The following is a 24,298-nucleotide window of genomic DNA, read 5'->3' on the forward strand; positions in this document are numbered from 1 at the left end:
TATTGGTTTAAAAAGTCAGTGACAGATTGACTAGCTGTATGAGTTGTGCTAGCGGGCAAGTCAAAAAATACATGGCTGCACTGGACGGTCGCTGCAAATACTACGATGATTTTAGCAGAGGTTCTGAAATGGCGAAGCTGACACACTTTGACAGGCATCATATCATAGTTTTACACCAACACGAGGATAATCTAAACATCATTTTCTTTGCCTGCCTAAGACTTTTGCACAGTACTGTATGTACTAAAATAAATGGGATCACCTACAAACAGAAAGTTCACATGCATTCAGCAATATTAGAAAACTCCGCACATTGTTCAAAGTTTTTATTTTACACAATGTACACTAAATAATTTAATATTTGTTATGTACACATAATTATAAAAAAGGTAGATATACACACACATTTTCCACAAAGACCACTCCAAGGGGAGGCGAATCCAATCACGTGCAGAACGGGCTAGGGTCTATGTCATGGTATCCATGACGACGTGTCCGTCTTTATCCTTGACGCGCAGCCGGCCTGTGGGATAGCTGGTTTCCTGACGGCCGTCTGCATAAATGGTCTTGGCTGTGCCATCTGGGTACTCTCTCCGCTTGAACGCGGCTGTGTGTACCTCCCGCTGCCCGTTGTTAAACCGGATGACCTTGGAACCATCCCTGAATGGGTGGGGTGGGGGGAGCATTATCATTGCTGTCTATTCACCACTTATGTCATCATGTCATTGTAGTAGTTGCCAAAGTTCACTGACCAAAATACTAAAAGGCAACTTACGGTTCTGCTTCTATGACGGTTCCGTCAGGGAATATGCTCTCCTCCTTCCCATCCGGAAACAGGTTCTTCACTGTCTGATCGGGAAAAGTGATTTCCTTTCGACCATCTGGAAAATGCTTTTCTGTTAAAAGGGGGAAGAAGAGTTTTTTTTATTGATGCATATACAGATTAACCATTGAGAGTCTATGTGGTTACAGACAATGTGCACACAGCACAATCTCTTGGATACAGCCTCACAATTTACCACCAAAGTCAACTTATGCTGTGATCAGAAATATTATTCAATGTCCAATTTAGGGCTGCAAAGAATCGATTAGTTGGGCCTAAACTGGGTTTAAAAGAAAGGGCAAAAGCTTTATTTAAATAAAAAAAAGAAAAAGGTATTTTTTAAGTCACAGTTGCAATAACTCTGCGCAGTGTACAGAATCTCTGTGGTATAGAAGCAAAGATCTGCCGAGTGCACCATATTTAGATACATGCTTTAGATTGTACTTTATACTGTGGTATACAGAACTCATTTAAAAGCAAGAGTATTCTATCCAAATGTGTGTGTGTGTGTGGGGGGGGGGAGGGGGATCCTTGCTAATTTTAGCGCCAAAATTTCAAAATACCACTGTTTACTGTATTACCATTATACCACTCAGGCCTAGTATCAACATTGCAACTGTTCATAATCGTTTAGCCATTACAGTACACATTGTGCCAGGTGTTTCCTGGCTGAATAAGTGGTTACAGAAAACCGATGAATGGAAGGATACAATGAATTTCTAAAGCTCCAATTGGACGGGATTAGTTACCTGGGGACGTAATGTAAATGAACCAATTAACCATGAGGTCCATAATTTCAATCCAGTCCGAATGTGCCACGTCTGTAATCATTACAAGCCTCCACAGTACAAATTCAGGAGTGAATCTCCTTCTGTATTTCAGCAAACATGGACTTCTTTCAGTAACAGCGGTCCAGTGTGAGCTGTCATCTCATATTCAAGGCAGAAGCAGCATTTATATGCTAAAAACGCAGCTTGAATGGGTACCAAGTTTTCTAGCATAAATGCCTAATAACCTACACCTGCAGCTTCTTCTGCGTCAAGGTTTTCTGCAGGTGCAGACCAGTGCAACACTACGGAATACACCAATTTGTAAGATACTGTATGGTCGGGAGTAAAAAGTTCTGTTTATATTTTGTTTGATTAGTATGTTAAAGTGATAGGTCACCCAAAAATGAAAATTCTGCTATTTGCTTTCTAGACATTTCATTTCATCTCTGTAATTTGGGAAATTACACAGGCTTCTTATCCAGGCCAAACAAAACACTTTATCAGCCACATACTGAACCTCCATATGTAAAATTAATCCTGTCTGAACAGGGCTTAAGACTCTAGTCTTAGTAAAAATGCATAATTTGAAACTTTATAGCCGGGCGAGTGGAGCGCTCCTATACTCTTGAGCATATAGTTTGAATCTCTCAAGTATAATATTCAGCAGCATAAATGTAGCAAACTAGGAAGAAAAGAAATTAAAACAGGCTGTCGTAAAATGTAGGAAACAAATAAAAACTTATGTTGGATTTTATATAATTAGACCAAAATGCACTGAAGTTTAATTTACTAATTTACAAAAACTCCACACACATTTTTCCTTTCAAGTTCTTGGTGGATTGCATCAATTCATGGAAAAAAAAAAACCTTAAATTTATATAAAATATTCCACTTAAATGTATACTTGGGTAGGTCTACTCACCAATTTGGTTATTGGGGAACCTTAGCACCTCCATGCCATCTGGGTATGTGGTGTGAGTGGTTTGGGCCTCTGCATAGTAGTAAATCTGAACACATTGAGATCCAGGATCAACTTAGCATTCATCGCTGACTAAACCAGAATTACATGAAGGCATCGGAATTCAGGAAAATTAAGTATATTAGAAGCCATGCACAATTAATCCTTGATTCACACTTTCATTCTTAGGATGGAAAGCTGGCAATCGTAAAAAAATCACATTGCTGAAAGTAAAGTTCAAGCTTTTAGGATTTAATGTCATAGACATGCGAAACCAGAACAGGGTCCAGACGCCAAGACTCCTCACCACCTGCTGGTCATCTGTGACCTGCTTGACATCCCCATTGAAGAAGGTGATCTTCACTGTTCGTCCATCAGCTGATACTTCTTTACGGGTTCCATTCGGGAAAAGTATAAGTCGTCCCCCCCAGCGAAGCACATGCTCTATCTGAGGGACAGGGACACACGCCCTCTTAGCACGGGGAATCACCTTTATTCTGAGCAGTAGCTTCAGGTGATTACTTACACAAACATTTATGGTCAGTTAGGCAAGACCCAGTATAACAGCAGACTCACCGATGACCTACTCCATACCTGTACTTTTCTTACCTTTCCATCAGGGTGGGTAATTGTCTCCTGGCTTTCCACTTCATCCTGTCTCCGATCTTCTTCATTCTCATCCCCACAGCGTTCCCTTACCAATGCTCCAGAGTTCTGTACAAAGCGGAGACAAGCTTCGGTTTAAAGCAGAACTCCAACAATACCTACCCGAGTAATGACTGCCACTTCCAAACTCATTATCTGCAAATCTAAGCAGTTCAGCTCCAGCTGGTTCATCTACTCACACGAGGGAGACAATCAGGTGACACTGAATTCTCCACCACAGTCCCTCTGCCAAGATCCGAGGCTTTTTTCCCTTCTGCCCAGTGGACAGAGGGTTTACCTGTAATAATAAAGACCAAATCAAAACAGGTTTAACAACAGACATCTTGAGAGGGAAGAACTCCTTCTCATTATAATTTTACAAAAGTCACACTCAACTGAAAATATACCAAACTTAATAAAAACTGTAAATAAAGTCTCATGAAAATACCTGTGCCAGGAGGATTATGGCCCTGTACGCTCCCCCTAGTGGATGAGGGCAGTAATGTAGTGTCACATGTCGTACCTGTGGGACTCTTAACACCAGAAGATACACAAAGAAATACTATTTAAAACTCACAAACCTGCTAAGCAGAAAGGAAACAAACCCTTGGCCAACCTTGAAATAAAGTTTGTCATAGTATTGAAATGTCCATTAGACTTATTTTACGAATATCAGCAGTGTCAAGCAGATCACCCAACCTCACTGACAAAGGTCATTCAACAGAGCAAACGAAAAATTGACAAAAAAAAAATGTATACAGCTGAAAAAGTATTAATACTAGCAATAATACAAATACAAGCTGACTCACGTCAGATTTGGACCTCCTAGAGCTAGCCTGGAAGCTTTCACTAGTCTGCACTGTGCTTTTCTCCTTCTCCCCTTCCGCCTTCTTCCAGGTCGCTACTCGCAACTTCTCCAGAACCCGGACCTCATCCCGCAGGGCGGCATTCTCCGCGCTGACAGTCTCCAGTTGCTTCCGGAGACGGCTGTGAGTGTTGGACCAGCGGGCCTCTCGGCGCCGGAGCTCGTCCTGCAGGGAGCTCAGCTGCTGCTTCAAGGCCTGGGGGAGCAGGTCGGGTCAAGATGGGACAGGTACCAAGCAAGCAAGAGCAAGCGCATAAAATGTTAATGTTTTATCATTAAATGATAAGGTCTTCCACAGTTTCACTCCAGAGATGTCTGAAGAACAATGTAAGTGTCTCACCTGGATCTCCTCGCGCTCCTTCTTGTCAGGCATGGCTCTGGCGGCAGAAGCGTGTCTTTCAAACACCTTCCGCTCTCGCTGCAGCTTCTGCGCCTCCCCTTTCTTCACCTCCTCTAGGTCAGCTAGCTCCTTCGCTTTCCTCTGCTCAAAGGCCACCACGTCCTTCCTGTCACGCATCCACACACTGACGTTTATTTTTCTGACATCGAAGGAGACTCCGTTGTGGGTAGAGCTACCGGAAAGATCTCAGCACATACAATCGGGGTATGTATACTGCCCAATCCACCAAGCAACCTCACCAGACCAAAGACAATATATATACAGTGCATATCTAATCAATACGGTGTTAGGGCCGCGATATACTTCATGCAAGGCGCATGGAACGCAAGCAGTATGGAACACCAAACAGGTCAAAAACACATGAATTTTAACATGTAGAATACATGTTAGTGATACACTAACAACACGTAGTTAACGTGTTCTTAATGTTTATTCTACACATTGATTTTTCACACGTAGAATATACGTTGACAGCACATGTTTTTACGTGCTTTTGACCTGTTTTGCGTTCCATACACCTACGACGTGTGGAATGATGGCAGAAAACGCGTGGTGGCCATGATGCGTGCGCGTATTCATTGTGGACCTCAAGTATAATTCAGCCCTTATCCATCCTTCCATCCATGTCAGGTCAGATCCTATCCCAGGTAGGCCTGTCACGATTATTATCATACTGACTTATCGCACAATACATAGATATAACCTCAATCACTTTTTTCTGACCTTGATATTGGCCTTCACAAACCTGGCCAGGCAGTGTAATGCCTGTTAAGGAACAAATGACTCTCTATACCCCTGTACCAAATGTTTAATATACAATACAGTTTCTGTTAACAGAGCCTAAGAGTACATTTTATGTTTCTTTTTGGTTGTGTGATTTTTATGTATGTTTTATTTATTTAGGATATTTATTTTTTCCAGTTCCACTGTACTTGTAAGAATTAAAATGTCATTGCTTTTTAGAAGGGTGTAGCTGCATTATTATGCTATTATGTTATCACTATATCAGTGGTAAAAAATTATCTTAGAAGGAAAATAATATCACTTATCACAATTATTTCTGGACAATATGTTGTCCAACAAAAGTAGTTATCAGACATGCCTAATCCCAGGAAGCACTGGGTACAAAGCAGGAATACACCCTTGATGGGATGCCAGATCATTGCAGTTTTGACACATGCAGACCCAAACGTATAACAATTGGTGCAATTAGACCACAGAATATGTTGCAGATTAGCGAGTCAGTTGCGTTCTTTCCATTCCTCAGATGTTCTGCGTTTGTTTTTAGTTATTTAGCAGAAGCTTTTATGCAAAGTGACATACAACTGAGAATGCAGGGGCAGCCAGTTCTACAAGCATTTAAGATTAAGGGTCTTGCTGAAGGGTCCAATGGTGAAATCAATCTGACAAGCCGGGGACTTGACCTGGCGACCTTCTGATCAGGCACAGAGTCCTAATCCACAGAGCTACACACTGCCACTCTCTTATATACAATGTAATATTGTTTTATGGCGGCTGATTTTGAATTTCTGACAGTGACAGACTATGAATTGTCCAGGAGAGTCACAATCTACAGATTCTCTTGGCCTTGGAACCAACCCAGCTCTGGCTATTGTCATGTTGCATCCCATCTTATCCTGTGCTACATATACAGACACTGCCTATGTGTCTGTGTCCATAGTGAATGTCATCCTGCACCACAGGCCAAGGCCTCCGTCTACCCCAAAGCCCACATGCCTAAGTATCTCCACATCATGAACAATGCTCACCTAAGCGCCTCCAAGCCAGCCTCCCTCTGCTGCTTCAGGTGGGCCAGCTTAGCATTCTCTTCCTTAAAGCGCTCGATCTCAGTCTCCAGCTCAACCAGACGTTCCCTCAGCTGTCGTGACAAGGGATTAGGCCCTACATGGGGACAGGAATGCATACATTAAGAGGCAAGTCAAAGAGATATGATGGACATGCGGGCAATGGGGGAAGTGCATAGAGAGGGCCCCCAAATTGCTCATAGGCAACAGTCATCAGAACTGGAAAGGAGCGAGCATGTTATACTCAATACTGCTGTTTTCATTGAAAATATACACAAACCTTATTTATGAATTATTCTGAAACATTTTTCTTTCTGGACTGAAGAAAATTAGTATTGAAATGAATAATCTTAGGTCAAACTGTACTTAAAAGGTACCAGGGGTTTGACCTTGCTGCTGCTCAGTATGACAGTTTCCTTTAAACATTTCCCATTAACTTATTTGCCCATTAACAGCACAATAATTGCTTGGGTTTTTCCATAGACCTGACTATAATGATTCACAGATATGGCCAATCCATGGCATGATGCCTCACCTGCCACCTGCTCAGCCACAGCCTTTGGAGGCTCCACAGCTGCTGCTGGGCCAAGCTTCACCTTGGGCTTTACAGACGGGAACAGTTTAGCTACCAGCTGGGAAGTCGGGGGAGGGGATGAAACCTGGTCTCCCTCTTTGGGGTACAAACCCCGGTCCTCCCCCTTCACAGCAGCAACCTTCCTTTTAAGTGCCCCATCCGATGGGACATGGCTTATAGCTTCTATGCTGACATGGTCTGAATCTCCCATTCTGGTTTCATCATCATCATCATCATCACCATCTTCATCATCTCCAGCAGTCTCTTCCTCTTCCTCCAAGTCTCCAGCATCCTCCACATCATTCCACGTGTCGTCATCGTCAAACACAATGTGATCTGCAGTCCTAGTCTCTCCATTCTCAGTGAGGATTGTACCTGCATGCTGACTGAATTCAACCTCACAGCTCTCCTTTCCTTTACTGTGGTTTAAATCGATGTCTCTGTCCTGGTAGGACATCCTGTCATATAGGGCAGCAGAAGGTACAGGAAAGCAGAGATGTCCATGCAATGCTAGCTCAGCTGGGGCTACTTCTACCTCCCGGACAGTGTCATCTGGGTCCCCAAATTCCAAGCTACTGTGACTCGATGCTCTGGTGGCAGCCGTGTTTGTCGCGGCCTGCGCCTCCTTCACTTTCAGGTTATCACTCTTCTTCTGCCCTGCCGTTCCAGGCTGAGGGCCTCCAGGCTTTAGCCTGGCTGCACCCGTGCAAATGGGTGGGCGACATCCTTTTTCAGCAGACTGCCTTCTTTCTAGGCTCTTGATAGGAGTAGAGGATAGCCTGCGGTTATGGTGGCCTCCTCTGCTGTTCTGGCGGTCGAGCTGCAGCACCTTCATGACGAAGGAGGAATTGCTGGAGAAGGACAGCTCCTCAGCAGCCTGTTCCAGCAGCTCAAACTCACCCAGCTCCGCATTCTCCTGCAGCTTCTCCGAGGCCCAGCGCTCCAGCTTCTCCTGGAAGGACAGCTCAAAGGAGTGCTCTGGTGGGGGTTGGGGTGCTACTGGCGTAGGCCTCATCTGCATCTGCCTCTGGACTCCACTTATCTCCTCCCCACTCACGTACTTTGTTACCAGCACAGCCTTTGACGTCGGTGGACGAGAAAGCGGAACTAGCCTTCTGCCTTGCAATCCACTGCTAGTCGTCTCTTTTCCATTTCGCTCTAGTGTTTCCCCAGCCTTAGACCTCCCCAAATCTGGAGCCCCTATATTCTGCCTTTGATTTCTGCCGAGGACCTTGGTTTGTGGTTGGACAGCACCCTTGGTCTGCGGTCTTCTGGGTTCTTGGCCCACAGGCTGGTGTTCTGGGCGGTTCTCCTTGTTCAGGACAGTAGTCTTGCGCTGGATGGCAGGGCGCTGGGAAACTTTGTTTTTCTGAATGTTTCTGCTGGGTCCTGTATCATTGGAAGTGCTGGACTTGGGGGACATGTGGATGACAGCATCTTTATCTCTCCTTTTTGGAAGGGCAGCTTTTCCCCTAGTGAAGCGAGCAAGGCCCTCTCCCCGCCGTAGAAAGGTTCTCTTTGGGGGGGCTTTTACTTCCACTGTAGTCTAGGGAAACAAACAGGGAAAAACAGCAAATAACTTATTCACGAATTATTCATACTACAAACTGTTCAGATCATCTTAATACATGGTGACAACACAAACTGGATTGGGATACATGTCCATTAAGAATGCTGGATAAAGCCTGTTTACCTGCATGAGGTTCACTGCTGGTCTAATTCCAGTGAAGCAAACTTAACACAAGTACAGACCTGCCCCAGCCGGAAAGCCTTCATCCTCTGCTCCTCCAGCTGCAGTTGCTCTTCTAGAAGCTCCTCAAAGGTCTGCTTCTTGCTCCCAACCCCTGGTTTGATGGGCCTATGCCATTTCAGCGAGTAGAAGCAAAATTACAAACCAGCTGGCAGCTGCTAACCTGCTAAAGCAGTATAACATACTAGAGATGCACTGATTCTGATATCAGTATCAGCACCAATCCAGACCCATCTGATGCATCGGGTATCAGCCATACATGATTGATCCAATTCCGATGTAGTTTTTGGCAGTATGTAAAAACATAGCTCCTGTTTTGTGTTAAATCTGTTTGAACAATCATTCGCGTGACATTTGACATCTGTGACATCATGCGCATACCCTCTGCAGTAGGAGGAGCATAAGAATATTAGATAAGAGGGTGACGATCTGGAAGCATTTTATGCTTTTTACAACAAATAGCAGCATGGTGATTTGCAATCTTTGTAAAGGTTTTGAGAGGTGGAAGTAGTGTTTAGTGGAAAATCCCACTAAACAAAGTGTATGCAATTGTGCAAGACAGCACGAGTAACATGAGAAAAGCAATGGATGATTTGGGAGTCACTGGCTTGGGCTGTTTTGCACATTTGCCACAGCTTGTGATATATGAGGGACTGCTATCAGAACAAAGTGTTCTGTTGCCAGGGGGAGAAAAATTGTGGGGCATTTTATGCATTCATCACATGCGTATCCTCGCTTGGGAGATATTCAAATTGAACCGCAAAATGGCTTAAAAACACTTAATTCAACATGTACAAATGAGGCTTAACAGTCCGTTGTGTATATTTCTAGTAGCCTAATTAAAGATTTTTTGCCATACATTTTTTCATTTGAATTTACTAGCTTAAAAACATCGGTAATATCCATCCATCCATCCATTTTCCAAACCGCTTATCCTACTGGGTCGCGGGGGGTCCGGAGCCTATCCCGGAAGCAATGGGCACGAGGCTGGGAACAACCCAGGATGGGGGGCCAGCCCATCGCAGGGCACACTCACACACCATTCACTCTCACATGCATTCCTACGGGCAATTTAACAAGTCCAATTAGCCTCAACATGTTTTTGGACTGTGGGGGGAAACCGGAGTACCCGGAGGAAACCTCACGACGACATGGGGAGAACATGCAAACTCCACACACATGTGACCCAGGCGGAGATTCGAACCCGGGTCCCAGAGGTGTGAGGCAACAGTGCTAACCACTGCACCACCATGCCGCCCCCCACACCGGTAATATACAAAGTATAAATATACACTCGGTGACAAAAAAAGTCAAGAAAGATCGGGGGACCTGTCTGGCCACAGGAGGATCTCAACATGACACAGACAGTCCATAGACACACATGCAGTGTGAACGGGCATTGCTTTGTTGAAAGACTATACCAGGGTGCTGTCTCAGGATGGGCAAGACATGCAGATGCAGGATGTCGCTGACGTAGCACTGGTCCATCAGAGCCCCCCAAATCACTATCAGAGATGACCTGAAGTCATACCCTATGGCTCCCCACAGCATGATGTCATACCCTATGGCTCCCCACAGCATGATGTCATACTGTGCCAGTCATTGAGACACGGTGCGGGATGACACGGGGTGTTGTAGAGAGTCCAACACCTGTGTCACCGTGACAGCCCCAGATTTCATGGGGTTCTGTAATGCCAGGCGCACAATACGATGATCCTCCCTTGGCGTGGTCTGTCTTGAGCGACCAGAACCTTCACGACGTGTGTGGGTGCCCTTATGTGCCCGGTTCCAACATCGGGCGACTGTGACATCTGCATGCCCCACATGCCGGGCAATTGCTCGAAACGACCACCCAGCCTCATGCAAACCCACAATGTGACCCCTATCAAACTCCGTCAAGTGCTGGTAATGCTGTCTAATGCATCTACGAGGCGTCCTGTGTCTGGTGACTAGACATGCCAGCTCTTAGCAAATCGAATCATTTACATACCCACTGCTACTCTGCACGTATACCAAATTACAACCAATTTGGACCATTACTTCCGGATGCTTAACTTCTTTTGTCACTCAATGTATATGATATTAAAACATTAAAGTAAATAGAGCTCTTGTATCAGAATCTGTATCAGAATGGGCAGTTGCGTATCACAATCAATTGGAACTAAAAAAATGTGGATTGGTCCGTCACTATTACATATTCATTGGCCCATATTTGGTTACACCTGGTCCCAGAGCTGCCTCACAGGTCGGTTATACATTTGGAGAAGCCAGTCTGCATACTACTGTTGTACAGAGCTGATATTTTTTGCACTTGTAGTCATACTTTCATCTTTAAAAAGATCTGACTCCTCCTCTGATCTCTCTCATTAACAAGGCATTTTTGGCAATTATATAATAGCCTAAGACCCTGAACTCCACATATCTGCCCCGCTAGGCTGACGTGTTTACCTGTCTTCTGAGGGTGGGACACTCTGTTCATCTTCTCTGCCAGGGCTCGGGAGCTGGTCGTTGCTCGTAGAGGTTGTCAATTCTCGATCATCATTATCGCTTTCAGCATTTTTGTAGCTTCTGTCGGCACTATGCTGGTCACGGTTGTAACTCTGTTCCCACACATCTGCTCCTGTTAAATTGTGACTGATTTTACAAGCGCCTTCCAAACAACGCACAGGCTGTTGTACCGGAGAGCAGTGAACTTATCCAAAATTTATTGTGGGCTATACTCAAAACACTTATTCACTAAAAGCACTTTGGTTGAAAGCTACAGTTACTAATATATGTACAAATCAGGAATATTCCTACCCAGGGTGGTATCAGAGGCTGCCTCTCCTTTTTGTGAGTACAGGTTTGTCTCTGGGTACTGTTGGGAATGGGGGCTTTCCTGTTCCCCCACAACATCCAGGGATGCCCTACCAGGGACGGTATTTGGATCCCACTGAAGAGATTGGACAGGCAAAAGTGGCAATCCAGGTCTGACTGCTGGCGGATTGCTTATGGTCTGCGGGGGAGTGGAAATTCCAACACAGCCAGCCAACAGCGCCCACTGAGAGGGCTCCTCAGTCACAGAGCCTTCTCCTGCCAGCGATGAGGACCCCGCAAAATCTGAACAACATTAAAAACAACCGATGGACAGTCCATATCATGTCTACAAAGACAGAATTGGCATTACATCTGAAAAGAAACATAGACATTCCTAAAGAGGTTACTGGAAATGTTTTTCCCATTATTTAGTTAAAAAGGACAGATGACACAATGCTGAGGTTAAAACCAAATAAACACTGCTGAGCTTATCAGACATAAAATGAAAATGTAGATGATTATACCCAATGAACAGATACCATATGTAAGAACACAGGTAATGACACAATGGCAGAATGCAAGCAGCAATAGCAGAATGTCTAAACCTCTTGACTCATAAACCCACCATATAAATACGCATATAAAACTAGGACATGTGAAATTGTAATTAATTAGCCATTCCAAAAACGTTGGAACTAATTCTCACTTATACAAGCATGTAGTAGGCATTAAAGTACAGGTCGAGAGCAGCAACATTATAATTCATGAATTATGAAACCATGAAACTTAAGAACACAAGAAATTTACCAACGAGAGGAGGCTATTCGGCCCATCAGACTCATTTGGGGAGAACTTAACTAATAGCTCAGAGTTGTTAAAATCTTATCTAGTTCTGATTTAAAGGAACCCAGGGTTTTAGCTTGCGCTACACTAACAGGAAGACTATTCCATACGCTAACTACATGCTGGGTAAAGGAGTATTTTCTCAAATACAGTTCAAAATGTTCTCCCACTAATTTCCACCTATGGCCATGAGTTTTAGTATTTAAACTAATATTAAAAGTAGCCACTTATTCTGCTGAACAGTATCAAGACCTGTTAGAATCTTATATACCTGGAACATGTCCCCCCTTAGTCTCCTTTGCTCGAGGCTAAACAGATTCAGCTCAGCTAACCTCTCCTCATAAGACCAGGAATCATTCTTGTAGCCCTACATTGAACCTTTTCCAAGGCAGCCCTGTATAGCTTAATTCTTTCCCTGTTCCACCACAAATGATTCAGCTCAAGAGCTGTGTGGTGATTAGCACAAGGAGTTGAATCAGGTGTGTTAAATGAGGGGAAACCCAAAAATGTGCAGGATTCCAGCCCCCTAGGACTGGAGTTTGACATCCCTGGCATAGAGCACAAAAGTTTAACTATTTAAGGGTCAGTCCATGCCAAATCAACCAGGGGCTCCTTTGGCATCATTCCTGATTTTGATGAAAACTTAGTATTTTGATCCTTATAGAGAACACTGAAAATTCCCCAAGTTTTACTGAAAATTCTGATGCAGTCCAAAGCCCTTTCAAATTTGGGTGCCACGCCCCTTTTTGCACTCGCGAATTGAACATATAATTTGTAAGGGTTTTCAGGAGATCATATCTTCAAAGTTCAAAGTTATGGACCTGAAAAATCAGCTGTGGGGTCACCACCACACCTACATCCAATATTCTTCTATATTTTTGTTATTTGAGGAAGATACTGTAAGCAGATGCAAATTCATTCTAAATAACCATTTATTCTTTGATATATTGCTATCTGAAAATGGTCACAGGTGAGAAATCCCCCACAGGACTGTGTGGTTGACTGTGTAGATAGTTAGTGATGGGAATGTAGCTTATACAGTTGAAAGAAGCATATCTGAACTATAAATGCTGAAAATATAACTATCTCAACTCAACTCCTTCAATATAAACTCCCAGGATCAAATATGACATTTTCAAGTCTTTCCGTTCAGCTGCCAAGAAGTCATTTTTGAGAATACACCTCTTGAAATGTGAATCTAATGAGAAGGAGCACTGTCAGACAGAGATACTTAAATCAGATCTTAAATTTGAAAAACCTAATAGTAGCATCATTGAATTAATGAGAAGCCATGTTCACAGTTCTTAGATATTCTTTGGTCAATCCAATCCAGATTCTGAAAGAGCAGGGAAAAGCATGCCAGGAAAGCAATTTTCAGCTCTCTAGCATGCTTAGAAACCAAGATATGAGCTCCTGAAAACTCTTACAAATTATATGCGCTATTCGCGAGTGCAAAAAAGGGCGTGGCACCCAAATTTGAAAGGGCCATAACTTTGGACTGCATCAGAATTTTTCAATAAAACTTGGGGAATTTTCAGTGTTCTCTATAAGGATCAAAATACCAAGTTTTCATCAAAATCAGGAATGATGCCCATGGAACTTTTCTGGACATTGGTTGATTTGGCACGGACTGACCCTTAACTCAGCACAAATGACTTTTGTTTGCTGAGCACTAATATGCAAGTCATAACTGACCTTAAGGAGAACACTCAGAAGTGAAAGAAGTGACCATACCTGTACTGCTATGCTGGCCAACTGTACCCAGGAACCTCTGAGGCTCCGGCAGTGGCTGGTGGAGCTGCTCCATCCGATGGGATTTCAGCTGCTCCTGCATGGCTCTCTGCAACTCCTTTAACTGCAATCAAATGTGACCGTGAGCTTTTACCAAACTGGCTATGTACTTAACACACTAATTTGTGTCATGTCCATATTACACACCCAATTATTTTCTAAATAAACATACTATCCCATAGTTAGGCAAAACATATGTCTAGCTTAGACTACGACTGATTTTTTTTTACAATGTTTTATATGGATTTGTGGTTACTACACGTTTTTAACAAAGTTTGACAGTTGAAAATTAGACTCGTTAGAATGGATAGTTACTTCCTCTAGTTTCTGCGCTATTGGACAATCGCTGGTCTTTCTGTCAGCGGCATCCAAGCACACCCTCTCCACAGCGATCCCGTGTGCGTCCAGCAGCTTCATTTTCCCCTGCTGGTCCGGGTCTCCAGTGTCCGCCAGCACCAGAGAATCAAGGCTTACGCAGCTGCTGCTGTTTGACGCGGGCAGGGGGACGAACTGCGAGGCGAAGGAATCGTCCCAACTGTCCCTCGGCGAGCCGACTCCGTCCAGAGAAGGACTCAGAATGACTCCGGCTCGGTGTCTGCTCGGTATCCAGCGAGCGAGGATGCTGATTTCCGACGGCTGCACGCCAGCTGAAGATGACATGACGGCTTACCCTCTCGGATGTTAATCCTGGTTAGGTGGATTTAGAAACCATAGACGCAGCAGTTATTATTAGCCTCTAACTTCAAATGGCCCTTTAATTAAAGTTGCTTACTTTCTGAAATCGGTCCACGGACAAAGTTGACACTTCACCGCTCAGTTGTAATTCGCTGTACTAGTCATGATGAAAACTACCTCAGTGACATGGGAACAAGATGAAGCCCAGCACCAAGTGAACTGTGGCATTAGCTAAACTTCCATTGTTACCTACATTACGCATCGATCTTAAGTCTTAATTGTACTACACTACAAAATATTTAGCTTAAGTAATTAGGCGTACCAAAGCCTGAATAAATGGCTGCAATTCACATAACACGTATCACGTACCTCTGACATGACTGTAAACTGCCGTGGAGGTATTTAAAGTTGGTGTTGAAAACGGACAACACAAACTTCCAAATGTACCGCCACAACAAAACAAAGCCCGCGAGAGAGAGGAAGTTCGCGCTAACGCTATGCATTATGGTCAGAGTAGTTCTTAAAATGTTAACATGGATGTTTGTGTTCGCTAGGGTTCGGTTTAGAACTACATCACTAACAAGGCAATGCAATTGTTCGAATGTACACGGCGATAATTATTTTTCACGCTTCTGTCATGTAGCGGTACGGTCACAGGTTGTGTTTCCGCGTTCTTCTTAAACACAAAACAGCCACGCGTATGCTGGCACTTATTTACAAAGGACCAACAGCGTAAAATAAAATGGCTGCAGGGCCGGACTGCGAGGCTTGATGAGGCCAGGAAGCTGGGGTAGGGGGACAATGACATTTTCCAAGCGGTACGAAACGATGCTGGTTCCAACCGCGACATACCCTTGTGTTTCAATGCGGGATGATTGAAAAATAGTGATGTTACAAGAAATGAAATCAATTTAAGGTGAAAACGTAGTTTATTTTATATGTCACTTTAAAGTACCGTGAAGTGAGATACACGGGGCGGGACCATTTTACACTACAGCATCTGGTTTGTTTCAGAGGGAAATATCCCGGTATTCCCAATGGCCAGCTCGGACCTGGATGGATGTATAAGCCATTAGGGAAGATGAAAGACAATTTAAGTGTCCAGAATCAGTTGGCACTAAGATGCTTAATTTAGAAAAAAATACATGAGATTTTATCTAACATTCTCTTACTAAGTTATGTGTACTTTATAGTGACGTAACGTTTGTACTCATTGATCTAACCAAAAATAAAATAATTTTTAAAAAGACGTTTAATCTAGCCTCATTTTAATTAAATGACAAGAATGCAATAAAAAAAGCATCATCATAAGGCAGTTCAAAAACGAAAATACAACATTCCCCAAGTGTTATTGAAATGTATTCATTTTTATGGGAAAACTAGCGTTTTGAGTGAAAGAAAATGCAGTGGAAAATCTTAGCTGTGCAACTCTATATTTCATATGACTGCAGATTCACAAGTAATGCATCACGACATGACCCGTTTGGCATGAAATTGACAGTCACTTCTTCCTGCAATGGCACTAAAAAGTCACAGAATTTTCTAACTATTTGTACAACAGAATGAATAATAATAATAATAATAATAATACATATTTCACTTTAAAATCTCCCATATCTGACACCACTATAACCGTACTGTCCGAAAAACCCTAAATAAAATTAAGGGAAATTAACATTGCAGCAAAACCCTCCAAAATACATATCAATACATAATTACAATTATCCAAACTACCCATTAGAAGAACAAATACAGGGTAACAATATAAAAGTATATCATTCATAAAAGTTAAAATGCCCATTTTAAGTGCATGTAACTACCATATGAAACATTAGCAGGTTAAATGAACATCCTTCAGTAATGTTGTAATGCTAAATGACACACCAGCATGTTAGCAATACTCCTCAAGTCTTTGTGAACATGACTACATTGCACAAAATACCATTTAGTATACACAAATAATGTTATATGTTTTAAAATTAATCTAATTTTAAAGTGTCACTCAAAACTCTTATTTTATTGACAATAAATAATTTTATTGACAATAATGAAAATGATTTCTCTAAAGTGGGTTGGATTTCATTATCATCTTTTTAGTGTCCTTTTAAGAGATTATCTGTAGTTAGACTGCAATGTTCACTGTGACAGTGAGTTGCCTGATGTTTCTTTAAGTTACTGGTGTCTGCAAACCTCTTTCCACAGGAAGCACAAACATGTGGTTTATCTCCTGAGTGAACCTTAAGGTGCCTTTTTAAGTAGGACATAGCCTTAAAACGTTTCCCGCAATGAATACAAATGTTTGGTCTTTCTCCCGAATGAATCCTCATGTGTACCGTTAAGCCACTTAACTGCGTAAAACATTTTCCACACAGAGTACAAGTGTATGGTTTTTCACCAGAATGAACTCTCTTATGTACTTTTAAGTTCATAGCTTGGCTAAAACTTTTCCCACATTCAGAGCAGCTATAAGGTTTTTCACCTGTATGAACTCTCTTGTGTACAGTTAAGCGAAATGATCTGGTAAAACTCTTTCCACATTCATTACAAATGTATGGCCTTTCGGAGTGACAATGTCTTCTTAAGGCTGCTGCATTTTTAAAACCTCTACCACATTGAGCACAGACATTTGGTCTTTCTCCAGAATGAATTAAAACATGGTTCTTGTAGGTTGCTCGGGTATAAAACCTCATCCCACACTCAATGCAGTGATATGGTTTTTCGCCAGTATGAAATCTCATGTGCACTTTTAAAGAATCTGCTACTGTAAACCTTTGTCCACATTCAGAGCACATATAGGGTTTTTCACCTGAGTGAATCCTCTGGTGCTTTCTCAAGTATGACTGACTTGTGAACCCCTTCCCACACTGATCACAGATGAATACTTTTTCAGTTAAATGTGTTTCTTTGTGTTTTGATAAGTAAGTGGGATTTGCAAAACTCTTACCACATTCCCTACAAGTGTACGGCTTTTCACCAGAGTGAACTGAAACGTGGGTCTTGAATGATGATCGACTGAAAAACCTCATATCGCATTCAGGGCAATGGTACGGTTTCTGACCAGAATGAACCCTCATTGTGTGAACCTTTAAGGAATCTGCCACTGCGAACTTTTTGCCACACTCTGAACAGCTATGAGGTTTCTCCCCCAAGTGAACCCTATGGTGTTTTTTCAAGTACGATGGCTTAGTAAAGCTTTTCCCGCACCAATCACAGATGTGTGTTTTTTCAGATGAATGGGTTTTTTTGTGTTTTGCCAAATAAGTGGTTTTTGCAAAACTCTTTCCACACTCATTACAACTGTGAGGTTTTTCATTCAAACAAATTGCATTGTGCTCTTTAAGGCTTGAAAAAGGTGGTCCATTTTCAGAGCCTGCACTTGAATCTGATATTTGGGAATTAAGGGGATGGTGGTGTTTCATGGTTTGTGTCTCAGGTAAAATCATTCCAGGCAGCATGGAAACCAAGCAATCGGCGTCTTCATGATCGACATTCTCACCCTGCTGGGAGTCAGACGATGGCTGTTTTGCATCTTGAGTTGATAAACCTCTTTCAGATCCCTCTTCCTGACTCTCCACACACCCCTCTATCTCACTATTAGCTAGAAGCCGTCCAAAACCCCCCATCTCATGACTTGATTCAGAGCTCACGTCTGCTGCTTCACCTTCAAAGCACTGCATAGCAATTTGCCGTCCCACCAGAACATCTTCTGGATCAACAATCCTAGTTTTAACTTCTTCCGATTCCTGACTGACTCCTGATTCTATATCATCAACAATATTTTTTTGCACTGTAGGAATATCCACTGCTTGGGAGTAGATTTCCATTCCACTCCCTGAAATACATTTTATTTTGTTAATTACTATTTTGTTACCAATAACGTGCCGTGCCTCAGTGTTTTGCTGCTGCTGAAAGTTGTCTGGATCCATAATCTCAGTTTTGTGTTCAAAATTTGAATATAATGCTGACTCCAAGGCATCATTATTAAGATCCTGTTCCATAGAATCTAGAGTATAGTTAGGGTTACGTCCATTTGACTCACAGTTCATTTTGTCAACATGCAGTGCCACAACAGTATAGCTTGGGTCAGTCTTTTCCATTTTTATTTCTTCATAGTTTAGACATAGTCTTGATTCAATCTCATCTATGGTGAAATTATGCATCGTGGCTGAATCCACTCTGCTGTAAAACCCCAGATGAGATTCATTTTTAACTGTTACACCCATAACACTATTTACATATTTTTCTCCAGAATGAACTTTAAGGTGCCTTTCTAAATATGACGAACGCTTAAAGCATTTCCCACAATGATTACAGATGCTTGGCTTTTTTTCTGCATGAGTTTTCATGTGCCCTGTTAATCCGCTCGACTGTGTAAAGCTTTTCTCACAAAAGGTACAGCTGTATGGCTTCTCACCAGAATGAATTCTCATATGTATCTTTAAGTTTGCTGCTTGAGTAAAACTCTTTCCACATTCAGAACAGCTATACGGTTTATCGTCAGAGTGAACTCTCTTGTGTGTAGTTAAGCGAAATAGACGAGTAAAACCCTTTCCACATTCAGTACAACTGTACGGTTTTTCAGCTAAATGAATTTCACTATGTCTTCTTAAAGAGGCTGCATCCTTGAAACCCTTTCCGCATTGACCACAGACATTTGGTCTTTCTCCAGAATGGTTTAAAATGTGGTTCTTGTAGGTTGCTCGGGTAAAAAACCTCATTCCACATTCGGTGCACTGATATGGTTTTTCACCAGAATGAAACCTCATGTGCACTTTTAAAGAATCTGCTACAGTAAACCTCTGTCCGCATTCCGAACATACATGGGGCTTTTCACCCGTGTGAACTCTCTGGTGTTTCTTCAAGTATGCTGGATGGGTGAAACCTTTTCCACAATGTCCACAAATGAATTTTTTTTCAGTTGAATGTGTTTTTGTGTGTCTTGTTAAGGCAGCTATATTCGTAAATATCTTTCCACATTCATTACAGCTGTGTGTTTTTTCACCCAAATAAGGATCCCTGTCTCTCCTTGTAGTCCAAAATCTTCCATTACTCAAATCAATTCCATTCAAGTAAAGATGCTGGTGCTGTTTCTTATCAAATGCATTATTGGAACTTACAAACTGCAAAGAGCCTAACCAATCAGTATGAATGTCTTTCCTCTGAGATGAAGGAATGGGCTGCTCCTCTTGATGTGCTCCTTTTGATCTCTCTTTACAATCCCATTCTAGTCGTGCCTCTGATTTCTCCTCTATAAATCCACTGGAAACTACTATATCTCCACTTGATTCAGACTTTATTTGGTCGACTGTAATTTCACCCCCATTAGTGCACTGAGAGTCATTGTACTGTGATGAACAAACTGAATCAGGACCAGTCCCTCTCTCCGTTTGATGATACTCCAGGCAAACTCCCAATCCCATCTTCTCAGTCCCGGGATTCTGCATAGCAGCAACATCCCCTGTATGGGCGCAGCCCAGATCAGATTCATTTTTAACACACAAGGCCATGATTCCTCACTTCACAGGCCAGGGCGTCAAGTGTAACATGCTCAGTCCCTCACTACGCTGTTCTCTCAGCTCCTCTTCCTTGTACGTTGTTTTGCTTGTGATAGTCTCTGTGAGCTGCTGTGAATATACACTGTGATTCACCTGTGATGGAGGAGGATTCATTTTACATAGAGCCCCACACTCACCAGAGACTCATCAACCCACACAGCAGTGTTCAAGTCCCTGCCACTGAAGCCTATGCTGAATCAGAAAAAGGTTAGCGTTTTCATCATTATTCTTTTTTTTGACCAACGTAGTTAGATACTTGAAGAATAGTAGCAGTTTAGTACCAAAATATATCCCTGATCTTAAAAAAGGGAACTTGTCACGATCTTTCCTGTGAACATTAGTTGCATTAAAAATCATACAAATGCAACTATTTGTGTACAACTTTGGGGGTATTCATTCCAATTTTTGCTGTATATGCAAATATATACTAATTACTATTAAAATACTGAAGAAAAGTATATACTGAATGCAATCCAAATTTAACTTAAATAAATTGAACACGGTCTCAAACAGGGAAAGAGCTGATTATTGTGAGTGACAGGCTTCCGTATTGTAATTTTTTAGAATGAACTCCTATTGAAAAAAAGAGGTTTATTCTCTCATTTATGATCCGAAGCATCTTTACTCAGTAAACACAACGACCGTGGATATTAAACATTTTGAAATTCCGTTGCGCTCACTAGAAGCTGAGTTGTTTGTCCCAGTAATGTCTTACTAAATTCTGACAGATCTTTACCGCTAAACTTTAAAGGTACCTTTAAAATGGTCAAGGCACAATATCCATGTAACAATTAATATTAGGATATATTTAAATAGAATTATAATTTTATTAACTAAGCATTTCAATTATTTTAAAATATAACACTCAGGAAATTACATATAAAATTGTTAAACATGTTCAGTATTCTGTTTGCTAAAAATTGCTGAAATTTGGAAATAGCCTAACGCATATTAACTGCATAAAAATAGTTTAGATATCGTGGAACGTGACAGTTGTCTACGAAGTGTAGCCCTGTACGGTTCTTACAAATAAAAAGCGCAGCTAGATACTGGAGCAGCGGCTTTGCACCTCCTGTAACTCATGGCATAAATGCAAAAGCCCTCAGACTGATAATGCTGCTGAAAATCTGTCCGCTTCACCATAAACATTTCCTAGCGGATTCCCGGACTGATACTTAATTTTTAACCTTAAACTAATCATTTAGATATTCATGTAGCATTTGCAGTCGGGAAATGATTTAATAACAAAAACATGCAAAATTTACCTTTAGAATAAAGAACGTGATCCCCTTCTTAAAAACTGTATGGGAGAACAATGTCACGACAAAAAAATAAAGGCAAAATGTGTAAGTAAGCAATTACGGCCAGTACCATAAAAATTGACAAGCATTTGTTTTACATTTGAATCGCCTGTACCCTTAGAATTAAGTGGTATTGTAGTAATTCTGCGCATAAACTTCCGCAGATAATATACCACAGAACGTAACTTCTTCCTCCTTATTCTGGTAGAGGGCGCCAACGATAACTAGGTGCATTACCGCCACCCAGCGGCGTGGAGAGTGAACTAAGAACTGACAATGAACTGCGCTCTAACTCAGGGGTGCTCAGTTGTTTTGGATTCAAATTGCATCATTGACACAAAAGATGGTCCCTCGCTGGGATTTCGCTAACCGAAGGTAGTTTATGAAACGCGAGAGGAGATCAATCACATGACCTATCTTGTTCTCTAACTGTTCTGTACGTATACTCATCCATTCATACATGTATGTCCACTGTAGCACACACATAGACACTTCCTTGTTAAATACAATAAAACCTTACTCAACGGGGCTCCATGTTAGGATTGGAAAATTTAGGGATTAACGATGCTTGATATAATCAAGCAGTTCATTACATTACAATGCAATCGACAGACCAGCGGATGACATGAACGCAGCACAAGAGAAACAGAACAGAAACTGAAGCTTAATATAAAATTCTAAACAGTAACACATGCATGCTTTGAAAACGTTACATGGTCTCTTGAGCAATGAGGAGGAAAAAATAATATACATTTTCTCTCTCTGCTGTTTCGACCAATTTACCTGTCTGCAAATGCCACTGTCAGGTATGACGACCGGCAAAGGAGGACACTTGCGCAGATACAAGGGGGTAATAGCGGAATTTATTCAAGAGCAATCAAAGCCATAGTCCACAGCCCTAGTTGAAACCAGCGAATGCCAAAGCAGGATCCAAATCACAAACGAAGCCGTGGTCAAAGAACTTGTGAGGATCGGGCGATGAGCGTCAGACAGTTGGAGGTCGAGAGAGAATCAGGACTCAGGCGATGGACGTAATCAGGCAAGAAGAACTGGATGGTCTCGTGGTCTGAATACAGGCGGGCACAACTAAGATATAGGAGGACTGAGATACAGCAAAACTGAGATATAGCAGGACCGAGATATTTCAGGACTGGGATATAGCAGGACTGAGATAAAGGAAAACGCTCGAACTCTGGAAAAATTAGAAAGATCTCGTGTCTTAGCGCAAGATATGACAGTCTTCACTGATAAGAACAATTAGAATCAGCTGTGAGAGGGTAGCTACCCAAATCCGAAAAAATATCGATGCAGACACACGTAACCTGGGCGGGCACCGAATTCAGGAGGGTCAGACCAGTCGGGGTTTCCCTGGGGGCGTGGACTTCGTGACATTATCCGGGGGTCCCCGGGGCTGATCCGTCACAGTTACAACCCGCCCAACCCCAATAGAATGCTTTAACATCTCAGCGTTTACTTACCTATTTTAGATAACTGACTAACAAGAAATGAAACCAGTCAAACACATCATTATCGATTGGAATAGAGTCCCAAACTTTAACGACAAACTTACAGTTTACTACTAAAGGTTTTCACCTTTCACCTTTATGCTTGCCTTGCCTGTTTCCTGCCTGTGTGCATTACCCGCGCCGTGGATCGTGACACCAATGACAACAAAGTTAAGTCAGTACTAAGAATTTAGTGTATTAAGATGGATTAAAAAATAAAACAATGAATGATAGGAAAGTTTAGGTCTTAAATTCAAAAATTAAACGTTCAAAAATACAAATTGATATAAAAAGTAAATTATATAATTGCATTGCGTAAAACATAAAATTGATATCTCCCCTTAAAAAATGCCTATATTCTCATCCCCGAACTGTACCGGTTTTGTGTAAGATTCCAGAGAGAAAAAACAGTTGAAAGGGGCCCACTGGGTGATACTTAATGCGTGTGCTCAGGTGCTTAAGTGGCATGAATGTTTAATGAAATACATACCAGTCACCATGACATGTATGATACAGACAAAATCCATGCGAAAACCTTTCCAGCAGCAAATAGAAAAGCATTTAGGTTCTTTACAAAAATATAAAGACATATGAACTTTTTTTTTATTGACAGATTAACAAATTAAACATTTACAAGTTCATGATTATTGTTTGTGAAAATGTTATAATTGTAATTCCATCTTCATCTGTGGAAGAGGTAGTACACAAAAATATCTGAACATATTTCAAATACGATAAATTTAAGTTTCACAAATTTCTAGTCCCCATTTACATAACAGTATGTGTGATGCATGTGTTCATTTTCTTTTCTTCAAGAGTTGAGGTCTAAAATCTGTTTTTCCTACATCACCTTTGTCAATTGAATGGATTCTCATGTTTTTTTAAGTTACTAATATTGGAAAATTTCTTTCCGCACACAGTGCAACAATGATGTCTTTCCCCCGAGGTCACTTTAAGATGTCTTCTTAAATATGATACATCGGTAAAACATCTTTTCACATGTTTTTTTAAGTTACTAATGTCAGAAAAACTCTTTCCACATACTGTACAAGTGAACGGTTTTTCACCAGAATGAATCCTTTTGTGCACTGTTAGGTGAATTGCTCGAGTAAAACTCTTACCACATTCAGTACAAGTGTAAGGTCTCTCAGAGTGACAGTGTCGTCCTAAGGATGCAGCATCCTTAAAACTCTTCCCACATTTGCCACAGATACTTGGCCTTTCTTCAGAATGCTTTAAAAG

The 24,298-nt window shown here is 41.8% G+C and overlaps 3 protein-coding genes across 4 annotated transcripts in view; all 3 read right to left on the reverse strand.

Annotated features, from left to right (window-relative positions):
- Positions 1-311: 311 nt before the first annotated feature.
- cenpj (centromere protein J) lies at positions 312-15,182 on the reverse strand. Of its 2 annotated transcripts, XM_048978272.1 has the most exons (18): positions 15,065-15,156; positions 14,793-14,852; positions 14,336-14,707; positions 13,964-14,084; positions 11,390-11,689; positions 11,039-11,210; positions 8,593-8,698; positions 6,802-8,386; positions 6,231-6,363; positions 4,402-4,567; positions 4,006-4,257; positions 3,645-3,729; positions 3,397-3,494; positions 3,161-3,265; positions 2,859-2,999; positions 2,516-2,600; positions 776-896; positions 312-660 (listed from the first exon to the last, which is right to left on the reverse strand). In XM_048978272.1, the coding sequence occupies exons 3-18, from the start codon at positions 14,678-14,680 to the stop codon at positions 468-470; spliced, it is 4,008 nt and encodes a 1,335-aa protein (XP_048834229.1). In that variant the 5' UTR covers positions 14,681-14,707; positions 14,793-14,852; positions 15,065-15,156; the 3' UTR covers positions 312-467. The 2 variants fall into 2 exon arrangements, with proteins under 2 accessions (XP_048834229.1, XP_048834230.1); XM_048978273.1 differs by lacking the exon at positions 14,793-14,852 and having other exon boundaries at positions 15,065-15,182.
- A 423-nt stretch (positions 15,183-15,605) lies between these two features.
- Positions 15,606-24,298, reverse strand: part of LOC125709638 (zinc finger protein 184-like) — a 42,615-nt gene continuing 33,922 nt past the window's right edge. The window contains exon 3 of the mRNA XM_048978293.1: positions 15,606-19,456. Within this exon, the coding sequence (XP_048834250.1) occupies positions 16,789-19,456 (2,668 nt within the window). The 3' untranslated portion in view covers positions 15,606-16,788. The remainder of the gene's footprint in view (positions 19,457-24,298) is intronic.
- LOC125709635 (zinc finger protein ZFP2-like) overlaps positions 23,681-24,298 on the reverse strand; it is a 44,399-nt gene continuing 43,781 nt past the window's right edge. The window contains exon 4 of the mRNA XM_048978276.1: positions 23,681-24,298. Coding sequence (XP_048834233.1) covers positions 23,912-24,298 — 387 coding nt within the window. The 3' untranslated portion in view covers positions 23,681-23,911.

Source organism: Brienomyrus brachyistius, chromosome 16 (assembly GCF_023856365.1).
Source record: "Brienomyrus brachyistius isolate T26 chromosome 16, BBRACH_0.4, whole genome shotgun sequence".
In the NCBI taxonomy this organism is placed as follows: domain Eukaryota; kingdom Metazoa; phylum Chordata; class Actinopteri; order Osteoglossiformes; family Mormyridae; genus Brienomyrus; species Brienomyrus brachyistius.